This window comes from Malus sylvestris, chromosome 1 (assembly GCF_916048215.2).
Source record: "Malus sylvestris chromosome 1, drMalSylv7.2, whole genome shotgun sequence".
NCBI lineage: Eukaryota > Viridiplantae > Streptophyta > Magnoliopsida > Rosales > Rosaceae > Malus > Malus sylvestris.
Window position 1 is genome coordinate 8001880 of NC_062260.1, and position 17592 is coordinate 8019471.

Genomic DNA, 17592 nt, shown 5'->3' on the forward strand with positions numbered 1-17592 from the left:
AACTAAACCAATTGAAGAAGAAGCCTGAAGAATAACGATGAAGAAGCAATAAGTCATGGCTGAAGCAAATCGTCGAGCGAAAATACCACCGATATATGAATAACATATTTTTCTCTAAAAAGTTATAGGCAGATGGAGCCCTCCCTGGACGAAACGAGAATTCAGGAAAATACCATGGAGCCCTCCCTGGACGTATGCTTTATATTTAGAAGAAGATGGTCACTTGATTTTTTCTCCAATCTGTTCATGCATTAATTTACAGCAGTTTTTTTCTCATGGAAATTTATTAAATTCTAGGAACGTATATGATCACCTTATCTTGTTTCCTTAATTTATCTTGATAGAAGTTTCGTTTCCATTGACCAAGATCACGCGTTAATAAAACACGAATTGACCAGGAAAATTCAGGCAATCAAGTTTTGTTTAAGAAAGAAGAGAAGAATTCTTACCTTCCTCAGCCACCACTCCCGTTTCAATCAAATCGATTGTTTATTAATATGATGAGCATCTTTTTCCTGGTCGGATTAATATTCAATTAGCTACTCCTTTAATATAAAATTATATACTAGCACTGCCTGTCGCTTTGCTATCTACGTTTTAATTAATTAAAACAATCAAATTAAAACAATCAAAGAAACAATTTGATTAGCTGCCCAGTATTGACTGCATCCATATCTGCTTTGTACGAAGACGAACTATTCTTACCCAAAAAACCTATAGCTTGTGATTCGTCCAGTTAAATCTAGTTTAGGCATCGTAGTCAAACTAAAAACGAAATAATTACATCACTAGGTTTTAATTCATTAAGTTTAGTCAATTAGTACTATAATTTAGTAATATTCTTTTTCATTTATAAGTGAGAGATTTTTATGTTCAATTCTTATCAAAAGTGATTTTGAATCACATTATTATAGCTAGCTCATTGAGAGATTTAGCACACTCCTCCACCCATACACTTTGTGTAGATAATATCGTTTATTAAAAAAATTGATTAAGTTTAATAAGGGACTTTTCTTAGGATTAGAATAAAAAGTTATAGGCCCTCAATTACAATAGAAACCGTCTGAAAATTCTGCATCGTTGAACAGTATTTATTTATGCATAAAGTTGCGCAGTGATATGATTCTATGTTGAACAATATTTATCTACCCACCCCACCAATACTATACCAAATCTTTAAGCGCCGACTTCTTTTACTTTCCTTGTATAAAACGATATGTCCTGTGTTTCCAAAAAAAAAAAAAAAACGATATGTCCTGAAACAAAATATTTGGCACCAAAATTATTTACAAACACCATGGCGCCATTAAAGGTCTGCTCAAGATTTCTGTTCTTCCCTTGTCCACTTCTGTTGCTCGTTACTATTCAAGTCATTGCTCAGCCAGATGTTCAAGGTGTTGAATGTTTTAATGAGAAAGGTAACTACACCACCAGTAGTACCTACCAAACAAACCTCAACACCCTTCTCTCCTCCCTTTCTTCACCCTCTAACAACGGCAACGGCTACGGCTTCTACAACTCATCCTACGGCCAAAACTCCGACCAGGTTCATGCAATCGCGCTTTGCAGAGGAGACGTTGAGGCGGACGTTTGCCATAGCTGCCTCAAAAACTCTACACAAAAGATCACAGAGGTTTGTCCCAACCAGAAAGAAGTTTTTGGCTATTACGATGAGTGCATGCTGCGGTACTCAAACCATTCCATCTACGGCATCATGGAAGACTCCCCTTCTTTCTGGTTGTCGAACACACAAAACATAACGTCAGGTGTTGACGGGTTTTTTCAAGAGCTAAGGAAGCTGATGGATGACTTAAGTAGTCAAGCTGCAGCGAATGGTTCGCTTCGTAAGTTTGCAGTAGGGTCAACAACAGCTCCCAATTTCCAACCAATATATGGACTTGTGCAGTGCACGCCGGATTTGTCCGAGCTAGACTGCTCTGATTGCTTGGCTCGCGCTGTGGCAGAAATCACAAATTGTTGTGAGGCGAAGCAAGGTGGTAGGGTTGTTAAACCCAGCTGTAATGTTAGGTACGAGATCTATCGCTTATACGATCCTACAACTGTGGCACCATTGCCCTCATCGCCACCAAGTCCTCCTCCATCGTCAACCAACAACACAAATTCAGGAGGTACATGTATATATTGATATGTAAATATCTACATATATTATGATGCTTTAGTAGAAAATATGTACTACGTTAAATATATCCAAATTATGGTTTGATTAATTAAAAAGATTTCGGGTTTTTGCAGGATCGAAGAATAACACATCTCGGACTGTCATCATTATCATTGTGCCAATTGTTGTTGCTCTAGTACTAATTATATTCATCTTCGTTTGTTTAAGAGTAAGGAGAACAAAGAAAAAGCTTGAAACTAGTAAGTTACTTTCCGGTAATGAAACAAAAGTAATTAATTACGAACATTTAGAGTTCACCATGTTGCATCTCTACTCCATAAACAACGAACATTTTAAACAATGATCTTATACAGTTTTCTTGTTAAATTGTTCATCAGGGGGTGACGATACAGATGAAATTAGATCTGCGGAGTCCTTGCAATTCGACTTTAGCACCATTAGGGTTGCCACAGAGGACTTTTGTGAAGAAAATAAACTCGGACAGGGTGGATTTGGTCCTGTTTACAGGGTAACCATACATCATTGTTTCGAAATACACACACACACATATATGAAAAACTATATAAATTATGTGCCAAGCTAAATTTCATATTTCTTGAATGAAACTTATCTCATTTTTTTAATGATAATTTATTTTTTCTGATAAATTTATTTTTTCAGGGTAAGCTTTCCAATGGAGAAGATATAGCTGTGAAAAGGCTCTCTACGAATTCTGGACAAGGAGATTTAGAATTCAAAAATGAAGTTTTGCTAGTCGCCAAACTTCAACACCGGAATTTAGTTAGACTTTTAGGTTTCTGCTTAAAAGGAAACGAAAGGCTTCTTGTCTATGAATTTGTCCCCAACGCAAGTCTCGATCACATCATATTCGGTATGTCTGGAATTATGCTTTATACTCTCTGAACTTTTCCTAAATTAATTTTTCTATTGATAATTCCAATTCCGTCTTTCTTTTGCACGAATATGTAGACACAACAAAGCGTGCACAACTGGATTGGGATAGGCGCTACAAAATTATAGTAGGGACTGCTCGAGGGATCCTTTACCTCCATGAAGACTCTCGTCTTAGAATTATTCATCGTGATCTCAAAGCTAGTAACATCTTAATCGATGAAGAAATGAACCCCAAAATTTCAGATTTTGGCATGGCAAGGTTATTTGTGCTTGATCAAACTCAAGGCAATACTAGTCGAATTGTGGGGACCTAGTAAGAATGCACTTAACTGCCTCGGGGGCTTATGTTATAGCAGTGTTTGTTTGTCATAATTTCCTAAGTTTCCATTTATGTTGATGAAACTTGACCCTTTTCTTGTTTATATGTAGCGGGTATATGGCTCCAGAGTATGCAATGCACGGACACTTTTCTGTTAAGTCTGATGTTTATAGTTTTGGTGTGTTAGTTCTAGAGATAGTAAGCGGGCAGAAAAACAATTTTTTCCGTCATGGAGATAGCGTGGAAGATCTTATAAACTTCGTAAGTGAATATATTTATATAAACTCTATGTATTGATACAATTGAGTGCAACAGAACTAAACAAATGTTATCACTGATTATCTCTGCAAATTAATTCACAAATCATTGCAGGCATGGAGGAGTTGGAGAGACGGGACAGCATCAAATCTAATAGATCCGACACTGAAGACTGGTTCGAGAAATGAAATAATGAGATGCATCCACATCGGACTATTATGCGTGCAAGAAAATATGGGTGATAGACCAACCATGGCGTCGGTTATTATGATGCTGAATAGCTACTCTCTTACTCTCCCAGTGCCCTCGCAACCAGCATTTTTTATGCATAGCAGCGGCGGAACAGAATTGTCTGAGTCACGAGGATGGGAGAATTACTCAGGGGTGACAAAGTCGGATCAATATTCCAAAAGCAGCTCCGTCAAAGTACCGGAACATGAGGTTTCCATATTAAGTGAAACATATCCTCGATAGAGCTTCAAGATTGAAATTGATTTATGAAATTATAATGTATTTGGAGTTTTAGTATTTTTGTAATTCATTTTTATTCTTTATGGATGGTGCATGTGTTGGAGAGAGTTGACCTTTTGTAATTAGTTTAGTTGCCCGTTTGGGTCCTTATAATCAGGATGTGATTAGGGTAGATATTATTTTATGTTTCTTCCCTTGTAAATCAATCTTGTACAGTATATATTTCTCTTGGTGAGAAGAATAACATCATACAATTAAACCTCAAAATAAGTCCTAATTAGCATGGTATTAAAGCAAAGATCCTAGGATTTTTGCTCTGCCCGTTCCCTTAAGCAAACCCAGCCCTCCCATGAAGAACCTACTACCACTCCAAGGTGAAATCAAAATCCCCATCCTAACCGATACTACCTCTATCCTAAACACTACTACCCTAACTAACCCTACCATGAATCATACCCCATCTCTACCACAAGTTGTTACACAAATTGTTCATCTTGATTCTTCTACGGCTTCAATTGGTATCAAGCTCAATGGTGCCAATTATGGAGTTTGGTCTCAAAATTTTGAGATGTTTGTTGCTGGCAAAGACAAGTTGGGCTACTTGTTTGGGAGTAATCCCCAACCCCTACCGACAATCCGGTCTTCACCAAATGGCGTACGGAGAACGCCATCATGAAGGTTGGCTTATCAATTCTATGGAACCCAATTTAATTGGATATTTTCTTCTACTACTAATTGTAAAAGAGGTGTGGGATGCGGTTACTCACTCATACTATGATGGCTCCAATATATCTCAAGTATACGATCTTATTTGCAAGGCCTCTCGCATAAGGCAAGACGAACGATCGATGGAGACATACTATAATGATCTTCAATCTTTGTGGCAAGAGATTGATTATCGTTGACCCAATCCAATGAAGTGCGGTACTGATATTGAAATTTATAATAAAATTGTTCAAATGAATCGGGTGTATACTTTGCTTGCAGGATTGGATGAGATGTTTGATAAAATTCATAGTGATATTCTATGAATTGAGCCCCCTCCCTTCTAGTTAACAAACTTTTGCCTATGTTTGACGGGAAACGATGCGACATGCTGTTATGAACATTGTAGGATAACTGCTAAGTGGGGTAGCGATGGTGGTTCGGCCTACAGCACGAGCCACGGCACCACATTATCTAACCACCCCAGAGAAGCTGCCTACACCCAGCATAAAACTGTAGCGCTTGCTACAACCTCGAACCCAGCATAGGGCTTACTCTTTACTGCCAAGACGGCCTCACAGCCCACCATAGGCCCCCGCCCTCCTTGTCGTAAACCATTAGGCTGGGTTGGTAGTTGTACCTACTGTGGTAGTGAAAAGCACGACCGTGACAATTGCTTTCAATTGCATGGCTATCCTAACTAGTGGGAACCATTGAAACTTCAGAAACAATGAGAACGAGACAAGCAAGCCAAGCTTGGGCAAGCCAATCTTGTAACCTCAGTTTCCCAATTATCTTAGATATCATAGGATGATCCTCCTCCTGTGTCTAGTTCTTCTGATGTATCTCCGGAGTCCTTAGGTAATTGTGGTCATGCTTTTAGTATGAATGTGATGATACTTAGTCCGGTTGGATCATCGACTTCGGTGCCACGGACCATATGACTTATGACCCCTCTAATTTAGCATGTGATACAGTTACCTTCGACGTAATATTACTAATGCTAATGGTGTCACCTCACCGTGACTGCCGTTGGCACTGTACACCTTATACCCACCCTCTATTTGCATCATACACTAATTGTTGTGTGCTAATATATTCCAAATTTTATCTTATTCAAGATATTCTCACAAATGAGACAATTGGTTGTGTATTAAGAGGGGGATCTCCATTTTTTGGATGATGTTAGTACATGCCGAGTTAATCTAGCCCAAGAAGCCATTGATCACAAGCGACATCAAATTTGGTTATGACATCACTGTTTGGGTCATCCGTCTTTCAGTTATTTACAACATTTGTTTTCAAATTTATTTGTTGGTTGTTCTGTTTCAGACTTTAAATGTGACACTTGCGTACTTGCAAATAGTCACCATGTTTTTTATACTTATTCATTTGGATGTTTAGGGGCCATCCCCAATTACTACTTTATCTAGCATTAGGTGGTTTGTGACTTTCATAGACAATTGCACACGGATGACATGGTTATACCTTCTTAAGCATAAAAGTGATGTGTTTTTGGCTTTTAAGACATTCCACACCATGGTTCAAACATAGTTTTCTACTAAAAACTAGATTTTGTGTTCGGATAATGGCGGTGAATATGTTAATAATGATTTTACACATTATTTGACTAATCACGAAATCTTTCACGAAACTCCTTGCCGTCAGATTCCTCAACAGAATGGGGTGGCTGAGCGCAAAAATTGCCATCTATTAGAAATGGCTCAGTCTCTATTAATTAAGACGCATGTTCCCTGCTCTTCTTGGGTGTGTTGCATTTGTTCGTCTTCATAAGAATCAACGGACGAAACATGACCCGTGTGTTCTCTGTCATTTTTTTATGGGGTATGGAATACATAAAAAAGGGTACCGTTGTTACCACCCCTTTCACGATGGATGTATATTACCATGGATGTCACTTTCTTAGAGCCTGAGATGTACTACTCTTCAGCTCCTTCCAACCTTACTTTTCTGGGGAAGACATCGAATGACGAGCAAGATTAGACCATGGCTGCCACCACCGATCTTCCGCTACCACTTGTTGGAAATGTGCCCTAAAGTCAATCATATGATGATACTTTACGGACATTTCACATGTTAAACTAATCAAGTTTAATATAAAAGGCAAAGATTATTGTTTAAAGCCGTCTCATATAAATGTTATATGCTTAAAAAATAAGTCCAAGGAATATGTAATTGGGAGAATGTGATCTAAAGAAGTTAGATTCATGAGACCATTCATTTTCGTATACATATCCTAAACGTTTTTTATCATAGGATTGCCAATTGGGCATTGACAGTCCATTAAGATCAATACATGCTATGTATTCTCTTAGGGAAAGTGACTGGTCTCGAGTCATTGGTGTGACTGATACCAAGACAAGCATGTAGGTGCTTAATAGAGAATAAGTCCACTGAACGCGATGAACAAGGAGTTCTCATACTCATGTCACATGAGAACTCATGGTTGGGATAATGCAAAGTAGTCTTTTGACCTGAGGCATCATAGTTGTCTTATGGTTAGGCCCTTGATCTTTGACTATGTCAAAGTCACTCCGTCAAGGGGTGTCCACGACATAGTTGGGGGTTAAGCCACTTAGCCATGGAGGCAAGTGAATGCACAACAAGAGATCTCTAACCTTCAAACCGTTTGACGGAGAATACTCTATGATATGATTAAGAATCTCTGGCCAAAGTATGAATGAGATTTAGGAAGTCGTTCCAAATCACATTCAAGGTAATCATATAAAGAAAAGAATCACATTGGTAGTAGACATGAATAAACTATCAAACCAAACAATATGGTCAAAAGTATTGTATTAAAGAAAGACCGTATTGCATTGTAATCCTAAACTGAATAGGTTCTCCACCTTTTTTTATTAGTTTGGGTAGCCATGATATACTGCTAGGTGTCACTCATGGTTTGTGGAAGCCATAAAAGTGTATAATCACTAAAGAGAAAATTGAAAGTATGTTTCAATTTACAATCGATTTGAAGAGTTCTAATCGCCCACTGCCTCGCAAAAAGGAACCTAATGGATCGTACACCGTGTAAGGTAGAGATTGAACAAACAACGGAGATGAGTAAGGATAATTAAATGGTTTAATTATTTATGACTAGGATTAATTAATCAAATGAATAAATTCGTTTTAGATTTTGAGTAATTATTCGACCTCACGACCCATTGGGCTTAGAACCATCAAGCCCATTAGCTTAAGTAAGTTGTTTGACAACTTAATAACTAGAGACTCAAAAGGGCCCAAACAGCCCAAAGCCTTTTGAAGGCCGACCATATTGTAAATGAATGGGTTTTGGTTCTTTTTGTCACTTAAGTGAAGTGACTATATAGAGGACTTTATAGCAAAAGTTCATTAGGGTTTTCTAGAGAGAAAAGATGAGAACTCAATGCCCTCTCTTCTCTTAGGAGGCCGGCCACCCTAGAGGAAAATAGCTAGCAATCTTCCTTCCTCTAGGTCACTCATCTCTTCCTCAATGCTCTTCTTGGTGTGGAGACTTAGAGGTTCCATATTTTGGGAACTTGGAGAATCCATTCCTTCATCCATCCAAGAAGTCATAAAGCCAAGAAGCAAAGTTCCTCCATCCACATCTATGGAGTCAAGGAGCAAGAAGACTAAGGAAAGAAGGCCCTCACATGGGTGAATATCCTTTGCTAAGCAAAGAGGTGCTTCAAAGGTATAAAAGTTTCTTAACTCTTTTCTTTAAGATTTGAGTTGAGTCTTGGTTTACCACAACTACTAGGCCTTGAATTTCATGGGTAAAGTTTTGTTTTTGAGTGCATATAAGCATGATTTTGCCTTTTAAGTGTTAATTGCATGCATAGATGTTGCTCAAAGGAACTAGTTTTCACAAATTTTCCATTCACCACTATCAGCTGAGATAGTAGCTGATGCACTGCCAGCCCAGCCAACAACAACTGCAACGCTACCCACAGAACAAGCAGCAAGCACGACAACAGTGCTCTCACCACCCACAGCAATAGTGCTGGCACCTGCAGTTTTTTGGACTTCTACTAATACTACTTCCCTTCATCTCCAAATATAGTACCACCAGATGACCATACTCTTGAGAATATTCCTGAGGTAAGCTCTACTATCCCTGCTTATGTATTCAATGTTCCAAATTATCAGTTACCTTTCAGGCAGAACCGAGGAAAGCCACCTAATCGATACTTACTAAGAACAACGAAAGGCTATATGTATCCCATTGCCAACTATGTGTCATCACATAAATTATTAGAACCCGACGAGGCCGTTGTACAACAAATATCCAATGATAGCACACCAAGTTCATTGAAGAAGGCACTATTTGACGATCAATGGACCAAGGCAATGGAGGAAAAAATTGATGCACTTTAGAAAAATCAAACGTGGGATTTAGTTCCGCTACCACGATGAAAGAAAACGGTTGGATGTAAATGGGTATACATCATCAAGTACAAAGTCGATGGGTCCATAAAGCTATAGAGACCACGATTGGTGGCCAACACTCAGACGTATGGTGTTAATTATATAGAAACATTTGCCCAGTATTGAAGATTAATACGGTAAGAATATTACTTTCTTACATGGCAATCTTAAGAAAGAAGTGTTCATGGATCTTCAGCCTAGATACGCATCGGTTTCACTACTTAGAACAATGTGCAAGTTGAATAAGGCATTGTATAGATTAAAACAATCAACTCAAGCATGGTTTGGTAGGTTCCGGACGACCATGAAGAAGTATGGGTTCAGGCAGAGCAATTCCGATCATACACTTTTCTTGAAACGTCAAATGGGTAAATTGACGGCACTCATTATCTATATAGATAATATGATTGTTACAGGTGATGATAAAGAGGAAATCTCAAGACTAAAAGATTATTTAGCAATCAGGTTCGAGATGAAAGATTTTTGTGGATTGAAATATTTCTTGGGTATAGAAGTAGCTCGATTTATATTGAGTATATTTCTATCTTAAAGAAAATATGTTTTGGACTTGTTAGCCGAAACTGGAATGCTTGACTGTAAACCAATTGACACCCTCATACTCCAAAATCACCATCTTGGTGTGCACCCTGATTAAGTTCCTACTAACAAAGATTGTTATCAGAGGTTAGTTGGGAGGTTGATCTACTTATCTCACACCAGGCCTAATATTGCATATGCAGTAAATGTTGTTAGTCAGTTTATGCATTCCCCAAGTGATACTCACATGGGTGCAACTGAATGCATTCTACAATACCTAATGTCATCCCCGAGTGGAGACATCAACGTTTTCAAAGAATGGTCATCGTTGGATAGAAGGTTATACTGATGCAGATTGGGCAAGGAATATTACTGATCGACGATCCACATTTGGATACTTTACATTTGTGGGAGGAAATTTAGTGACCCGACGGAGTAAGACACAAAAAGTTGTCTTTATCAAGGGCAGAAGTGGAATACAGGGGTATGGCAAAATGAGTATGTGAACTATTATGGTTTTAGTGGTTACTAGCGGAACTCAGGTATCCTTCAATGTCAGCGTCGGATTTGTTTTGATAATAAAGCAGCCATTGATATCTCACAAAATCCAATCCAGTAGTGGTGGGTTCAAAAAATTGAACATGAAAAAAAACTAGAATGAACACCAAACTGAAACCAAAAAACTGAAAGAAAAAAAAAACCAAAAAAGAAAAAACAGAACCAACCCGAACCTTATTGGTTCGGTTTCGGTTTTGGAGGTTCAGAAACCGAACCAAGCCAAACGTAATCTCTTTACACTTTATAAATGTATGTCCATGATGTTTCTTTTGTGAAACTTTGTTCCCAAGTTTGAAACTAACCTAAGGCTTTTTTAAGGAGCATACTTGTTCAATTAGGGAGGATATTTCATTAGTTATAGAGGAAAGTTTTGGAAGGCTTTGCAACTTGGAAGATCTTCCCTATTTGTTTGCTTTTTGAATGGATACGGTGATCATTTTTGTTTGCAATTGAGGTTGTTGATAGAATAGGATTGGTTTATATGATCTTGTATATATATAACTACCATCGCACTCTCCACTTTCCCTATTTTCTTATTATTAGTCTACCAATGCAAGACTCTTTTCTAAAAACCGAACAGAAAGAAAATTGAACCGAACATAACCGAACTGAAGTTTTGGTCCAGTTTAGGTTTTGGTAAAAAATCGAACCGAATGAAACCGATCATATCCCTACAATCCAGCATAATCGTACGAAACATGTGGAAGTTGATAGACACTTCGATAAGGAAACGTTGGATGGAAATTTTATTCAATTTTCGTTCGTAAAGTCAGATGATGAATTAGAAGACATCTTAACTAAAGTTGTTGCAAGTCAAGCGTTCTACAACTCTCTCGGCAAGTTGGGCATGAATGACATTTATACACCAACTCGAGGGAGAGTGTTGGAGAGAGTTGACCTTTTGTAATTAGTTTAGTTGCCTGTTTGGGTCCTTGTAATTAAGATGTGATTATAGTAGATATTATTTTATGTTTCTTCCCTTGTAAATCAATCTTGTAAAATATATATTTCCCTCCTTGATGAGAAGAATAATATCATACAATTAAACTGCAAAATAAGTCCTAATTAGCAGTATGATGTCTGTCGATGCAAGTTTTTGGCATCTTCAATCTTGACGAAAATGCACCTGCAAAACAATCAACACCTTTGATCAGAGACCAAAGCCTCACACACCTACTCTGAAAATTTGGTAGAATATGGGGTATTTATAGGGCTAGGGCAGGCCATACAATGTTTAATGGAGAGATATTCTCTAAATATTCCCAAGATATTAAATAGGAAATAATATCTCGAGATAATGGTGTAATTATCCTAATTTAAATAAATTAGGATTCCTTACTTGATTGGAGTTATTCTTTAAGTAGGAATGTATTAAAGGCAGGTGAGTTGGGGCAGTTGTGTTCAGCTCCTGAGTCTTTCAAGGATATGAGCTGCGAGTGGGAGCATCTGAGAAGCCTGCCCATTTATTAAGGGCAATCTTGTCATTCTGAAATAAAAGTCCACGTCTCGCCTCTAGAATATTTGGGATTATTTTAGGCTTCACAAATGCCCCTACAAAAATCCGAAGTTGCTTAGGCTTGTAGAATTGCTTCCCAATTTGAACTTGATCTTCTTTCTTGGTTTGGAAGATAGACTTCTTCTAGGAAAAGGAAAATAATTGCCCCCAATACCTATTTAATTCTGCCTTAAGCAGGGGATTAAATAAATTTGGAGAACAATCATTATTCCAACAAGGAAGAGAAACCAGAGGAAATTTTTATTCCCCATCCCCTAGCATTCTTCTTCTCTTGCCATTGCAAAGAGTCGTCTCTTGTTATAGTTATTCTTCTCCGTGCCACACCAAGGTAAGAAACATTTGAATTTTCTTCTTCTTGAATTTTTTTGGGAGTCTTGAGACTTGAAAAATTGGCTTGGCGGGGGTCGTGGGTGTGGGTAACACACGGCATGGGAGCCTCGGGGCTGCTTGGTGGCGCGGCACAAGTCAGCTGGCATGGACCAAGTAGACAACTAGGCTCGGGCCGAGGAGATCAGCACGCTGGGGTGTGGGGAGATCGGCCAAGGTCGGATCTTCAAGACTGCTGGGCACGGGCCCATGCAGGTGAAAAGATAGGGAGAAAGACCAGCATGGGTTGGCTTTCTTGCGTGCGCGACTTGAGTCGAGAGGCCTGGGCTTGCCTTAAGGCGCACTGGGCGTGAAAGAAAAAGGGGAAGGAGACGCAGGCCTCCCCTCATGCCACGTCTTTCCCAAGAGGTGATCTGCTTCATGAAATGCGCGCCTGCTTAGTGTTCCCCGAATGCAGTTCATGTGATGGTGGGGTTCTCAAACTTGAGCTGGTTCTTTAATCTTGGCTTGACCATAAATGTGTTCTGGTACTTGTTTGAGATTGGCCACAATGAAGGTGTGGGGCAGCTGAAGTCTCTTTATAGGATTCTCAATGCTTCTAGTAAAGATGACTATGATTGGGCGAGAGATATCTTGGAGGTAAGTGGAGAGTGGGAGTCTGACTCTTCTCTTGAGCTGATTGTCTCGACTACTTTTATCAGTGGTAAGTGAACTGCTTCATTCTTGTCATACTTGAGTTTTTTATTGAGTTGCTCCATGACTTTAATTTATTGATCGTCTTTCTTGCTTTACGTAGATTCGAAGTTTGGCTCAACCCTCAGAACCTCGGCAGATATGAAGAAAGTGCACGTCGCCTTGGGCATTCCTGTTGAGTATCGTGAATGACGTTGGTTGGTTAGCCTTCTTTGTCGAGAAAAGGGTGGTCTACCCTCGTGGGAAAAGATAAAGTGGATAAAAGACGAGGCATTGGCTTGCCCGATAGCTACTGTAAAGCTTGCTACCAATAAGGGTGGAAAAAAGAGGTCTTCCTCACCTATTTACGAGCCTTCAGGTCAGAAGAATCCAAGGACTTCTTCTGCTGGTCATGGGAACTCGTCTGCTGCCGAGAAGCTTGTCATTGATCTAACTTCCCCCAAAGGGGTGAGGATAACCGTTGAGCCTGAGCCTATGAAACCTGCTGCTCCGAAGGTGACCGCATCCATTGTTGAGAGACTTGCCCAGCGGAAGAGTTTGATGGTGCCTCCGGTGTTTGGGTTTGTATCTAAGCGTCCGTCAGGAGCTAAATCTGGCTTTACTTTTGAGAGGCTTGTTGCTATGAAGAGCGGAAAAATGGATTCTGCTGCTAATGTGAGGTCTGGGCCTGCTCATCCTTCTGCCGTGACTGACTCGTCTGCTGAGAAGGGGAAATCTGCTCGCACAAGCAGTTATGAGAGATCTATTGAGTCTAAGGCTGGAGAGTTTTCTGAGGTTTGTGCTCTGCTGAAGGCTGACCTGCTTGAGGAGGTCGATGGATGCACTAAGTTTGTTGACGGTGTTGGGAAAGTTGTCATCCGCTTAGACTCATTTGCGAAGCATCCTGCCTACTTGAGGAGGTCCTCCCTGATTGCTACAATGCATAAGACTTTGATCCTGGCAGTTGATTCTATACGCATTGATCAGGAAGGCCAAAGTGGCGTTGGTGGCTCAGCTTCGCTCAGTTACTGAGAAGATCGATAAGCTCGAATTTGAACTCGTCGTTTTGAAAGGGTCTGATGTCTCTACCCACACTTCTTTACAACTGGAGATAGCTCATCAGGAAGTCACCCATTTGAATGCTAGGCTTAGTGCGACTCAAGCAATGTTGGAAGCTGTAAAGAATGAAGTCAGTCGTGTTTCTTCGTTGGTCAAGAACCTTGAGCGTGTTAATTCGGAGCTACGATCTGTTTGTTGCCAAGGACGAGGAGCTTATCTTCATGCATGCTGAAATGTCTCGTTTCAAGAAGATTGCCAGTAAGCTTGAGTCCAAGGAAGTGGATCTGCAAGGTCCACTGTCTACTAGCAAAAACCTGGAAATGGATCAAGATGAGCTGCAGGGTGCTCACACTGGGCTTGTTGAGGTGAATGCGTAGCTGAAGAATGAGAAAGTTGGTCATGAATTGACGCTTACTTCTTGTCTGGCTGATTTCTATAAGTTTGGCTATGTTGACCATCTTCAGGGCAGGCCATCTAATTATGAGTTTTCTGAGAATGACTTCGAGACTTTTTTCATTTCTCCTGTTGATCTGCTGATTTCTCGTTTGAGGCTGCCTTTGGTGGAGCAGCTAAAGGTCAGGCAGTCCAGGCAGGAGCAGCTGAGGATAAGCTAATGGAAGTTTTAGCTGCTGGTGCGGCTGCTAAAAGTGTGGCAGTCGAGAAACCAGTGGTTGCACAGGCTGCCAACGAGTAGTCTTTTTGCTTAGACTTAGGAATTTTCTTATTTTCCTTTTTGTTATGCTTTGCTTGAACTTTGTTGGCTTTCGAGCCGGTTTATCAATTTGCTAGAAATTTAATAAGCAGTTTTCCTTGTTTTTGCTTCATCCTTTTATTTTGCCATGTCTTTTGTGAAACTTTACTGTAGGACGGGCGGCTGGGTAAGCTACTTCAACGAAGCAGTTGATCCCATGTCGTCACTTAGGTTTTAGTTTTGGCTTTGGGGCTTCGGGAGCCTTGCGTGCTTGAGGCATTTTGCCAAACTTTACCGTAAGACGGGCAATTGAGTTGGCTACTTCGATAGAGTGGTTGACTCATGCGGTCACTTTAGGCTTTAGTTTTGGCTTTGGGGCTTCTAGAGCTTTACCTGCAAAAGGAAGAAATGTGGGATTTCTAACTTATAGAGCCGACAGTCGAACTCATTGTCTCCATAGGAGGCAGGCGAGTTCGCGTAACTACTATAGATGTGAATCTTGGCTTAGGTAGCTTCATGAGCTTTAGCCCTCCAGGGGCATGTTGCGAGATTTTTAACTTATAGAGCTGTCGACTGGACTCGTGCTTCTCGTAAGAAGCAGAAGAGGTTCGTACTACTGCTATAGTCGTGACACTCGACTTTGTGGCTTCTTGCGCTTTGGGCCCTCTTGGGGCATGTTGCGAGATTTTTAACTTATAGAGCCACCGGTTAGACTCGTGCTTCATGTAGGAAGCAGAAGAGGTCCACGTAGTTGCTATAATCGTGACAGTTGACTTTGTCCCAACAAAACTTAAACCATAGACCGTCGCCCGAAAATGCTATTTGTAAATAAGCAGGCGAGTCTGCATAGTCATGGCAGGTGTAAGTTTTGGCTTACGGGCTGCCTTGGGCTTTTATGAAGGATGATTTTGTGAAAACATGTTCATTTAAGCAACATCAATAAGCATGCAATTAACAATTAAAGGCGGAAACATGCTTGCATGCACTTAAAAACAAAACATTAACCAAGAAATTCAAAGCCTAGTAGATTGGTGAACCAAAACTCAACTCAAAACAAAGTGAGTTGAAATTTATACCTTTGTAGATTCCTCTTTGCATAAGCAAAGGCTAATCACCCAAAGAGAGGGCCTTCATTCTTTGCATCTTAAATCTATGGATTTGGATGGAAGAATAGGTTTCTCCAAGTTCCCAAAATTGAGAACCTCTAAGTCTCTTCACCAAGGAGAGATTGGAGAAGAAATGAGTGACCTTGGAGTAGTGGGATTGCAAGATGCACCCCCCAAGGTGGCCGGCCTCTTTAGAGAGAAATGGAGAGACAAGTTCTCACCAATTTTCTCCAAAAGAAAACCCTTAATGAATTTTGGCTATAAAGTCATATTTATACCTTTATTCATTTGAGTGGCAAACTTGTAAATAAGTCCAAGTTCACTACCCTAAACAATATGGCCGGCCATTAGGATATTTTGGACTAATTGGGCCTTTGTGAATCATTATTCATTAAGTTGTCATACAACTTAAGTTAATGGGTTTGACGTTCGAAGCCCATTGGGCCTTAAGGTCCAAAACTATCCCGAGGTCTTTAACGAACTTATTCGTTTGATTAATTAACATATTAATTAATCCTTGCCATAAATAAATGATTAAACCATTTAATCATTCTTACTCATCTCCATTGTTTCTTCAATCTCCACCTTACACGATGTGCGATCCATTAGGTTCCTTTTAGCGAGGCAGTGGGCGATTAAAACCATTTTACATCGATTGTGAATTGAAACTTACTTTCAATTCTCCCTTTAGTGATTACACACGTTTAGGGCTTCCACAAACCATGAGTGACACCTTGCAGCATATCATGGTTACCCAAGCTAATCAGAAGAGGTAGAGAAAACCTATTCAGTTTGGGATTACAAATGCAATATGGTCTTTCTCTAATACAATACTCTTGACCACATTGTTTGGTTTGATAGTTTATTTATTCATGTCTACTATCCAATGTGATTCGTGTGCTTATATGATTACCTTGAATGTGATTTGGAACGCATTCCTAAATCTCATTCATACTCTGGCTAGAGATTCTAAATCATATCATAGAGTATTCTCCCCCAACGGTTTGAAGGTTAGAGATCCCTTGTTGCGCATTCACTTGCCTCCATGGCTAAGTGGCTTAACCCCAACGATGCCGTGGACACTCCAATGGAATGACGTTTGACATAATCAAAGATCAAGGACTTAACCACAAGACAACTGTGATGCCTCAGGTCAAAGGACTACTTTGCATTATCCCAACCATGAGTTCTCATGTGACATGAGTATGAGAACTCTTTGTTGATCGCGTTCAGTGAACTCATTCTCTATTGAGCACCTACGTACTTGTCTTGATGTCACACACACCAATGACTCGAGACTAGTCACTCTCCCTGAGAGAAGACACAGTACGTACTGATCTTAACGGACTGTCAATGCCCAATTGACAATCCTATGATCAGGAACATTTAGGATGTGTCTACGAAAGAATGGTCTCATGAATCTAACTTCATTAGATTGCATTCTCCCAATCACATATTCCTAGGACTTTATCGTTTAAGCATATAACATTTATATGAGACGGCTCAAACAATAATCTTTGCCCTTTATATTAAACTAGATTAGTTTAACATGTGAAATGTCCATAAAGTATCATCACATGATTGGTTTTAGGGCACATTTCCAACATTTTAGCCGTCGGGTTGTCAGCCAGGTGTCTTACTTACATAAGCAGATGACCCACGTAACCACTTTAGGTGTCATCCCTAGCTCTCGGAGACATTTTTTGACGTGAGGTGTAGGCATAATAGCTCCTCAGAGGCCATATCCTTCTGAGTCGCAGCTTTGATCCTGCAAGTCGCTTAACTAATATTGTAACATTTTAAAATCAAGCCACTTCATGAAGATTTGCACACCGAGGACAGACCATCTTGTCACGCAAACTCTTTCATGGGCAGGGGTCCTGCACTTAGTGTCTTTTCCGGTTAAAGACC

The 17592-nt window shown here is 39.8% G+C and overlaps 1 protein-coding gene across 1 annotated transcript; it reads left to right on the top strand.

Annotated features, from left to right (window-relative positions):
* Positions 1–1174: 1174 nt before the first annotated feature.
* LOC126582820 (cysteine-rich receptor-like protein kinase 26) lies at positions 1175–4266 on the top strand. The gene is made up of 7 exons (XM_050247071.1): positions 1175–2129; positions 2254–2379; positions 2518–2648; positions 2801–3011; positions 3110–3347; positions 3464–3614; positions 3726–4266. The coding sequence occupies exons 1-7, from the start codon at positions 1217–1219 to the stop codon at positions 4083–4085; spliced, it is 2130 nt and encodes a 709-aa protein (XP_050103028.1). The 5' UTR covers positions 1175–1216; the 3' UTR covers positions 4086–4266.
* The last annotated feature ends 13326 nt before the right edge of the window (positions 4267–17592 follow it).

Bases quoted from the DNA above. Each gene is read 5' to 3' on its own strand.
- LOC126582820 (XM_050247071.1), top strand. From the start codon at position 1,217: ATGTCCTGTGTTTCCAAAAAAAAAAAAAAAACGATATGTCCTGAAACA. The intron at 2,380-2,517 runs GTAAGTTACTTT...ATTGTTCATCAG, and splicing joins AAAGAAAAAGCTTGAAACTA to GGGGTGACGATACAGATGAA. The intron at 3,615-3,725 runs GTAAGTGAATAT...AAATCATTGCAG, and splicing joins TGGAAGATCTTATAAACTTC to GCATGGAGGAGTTGGAGAGA.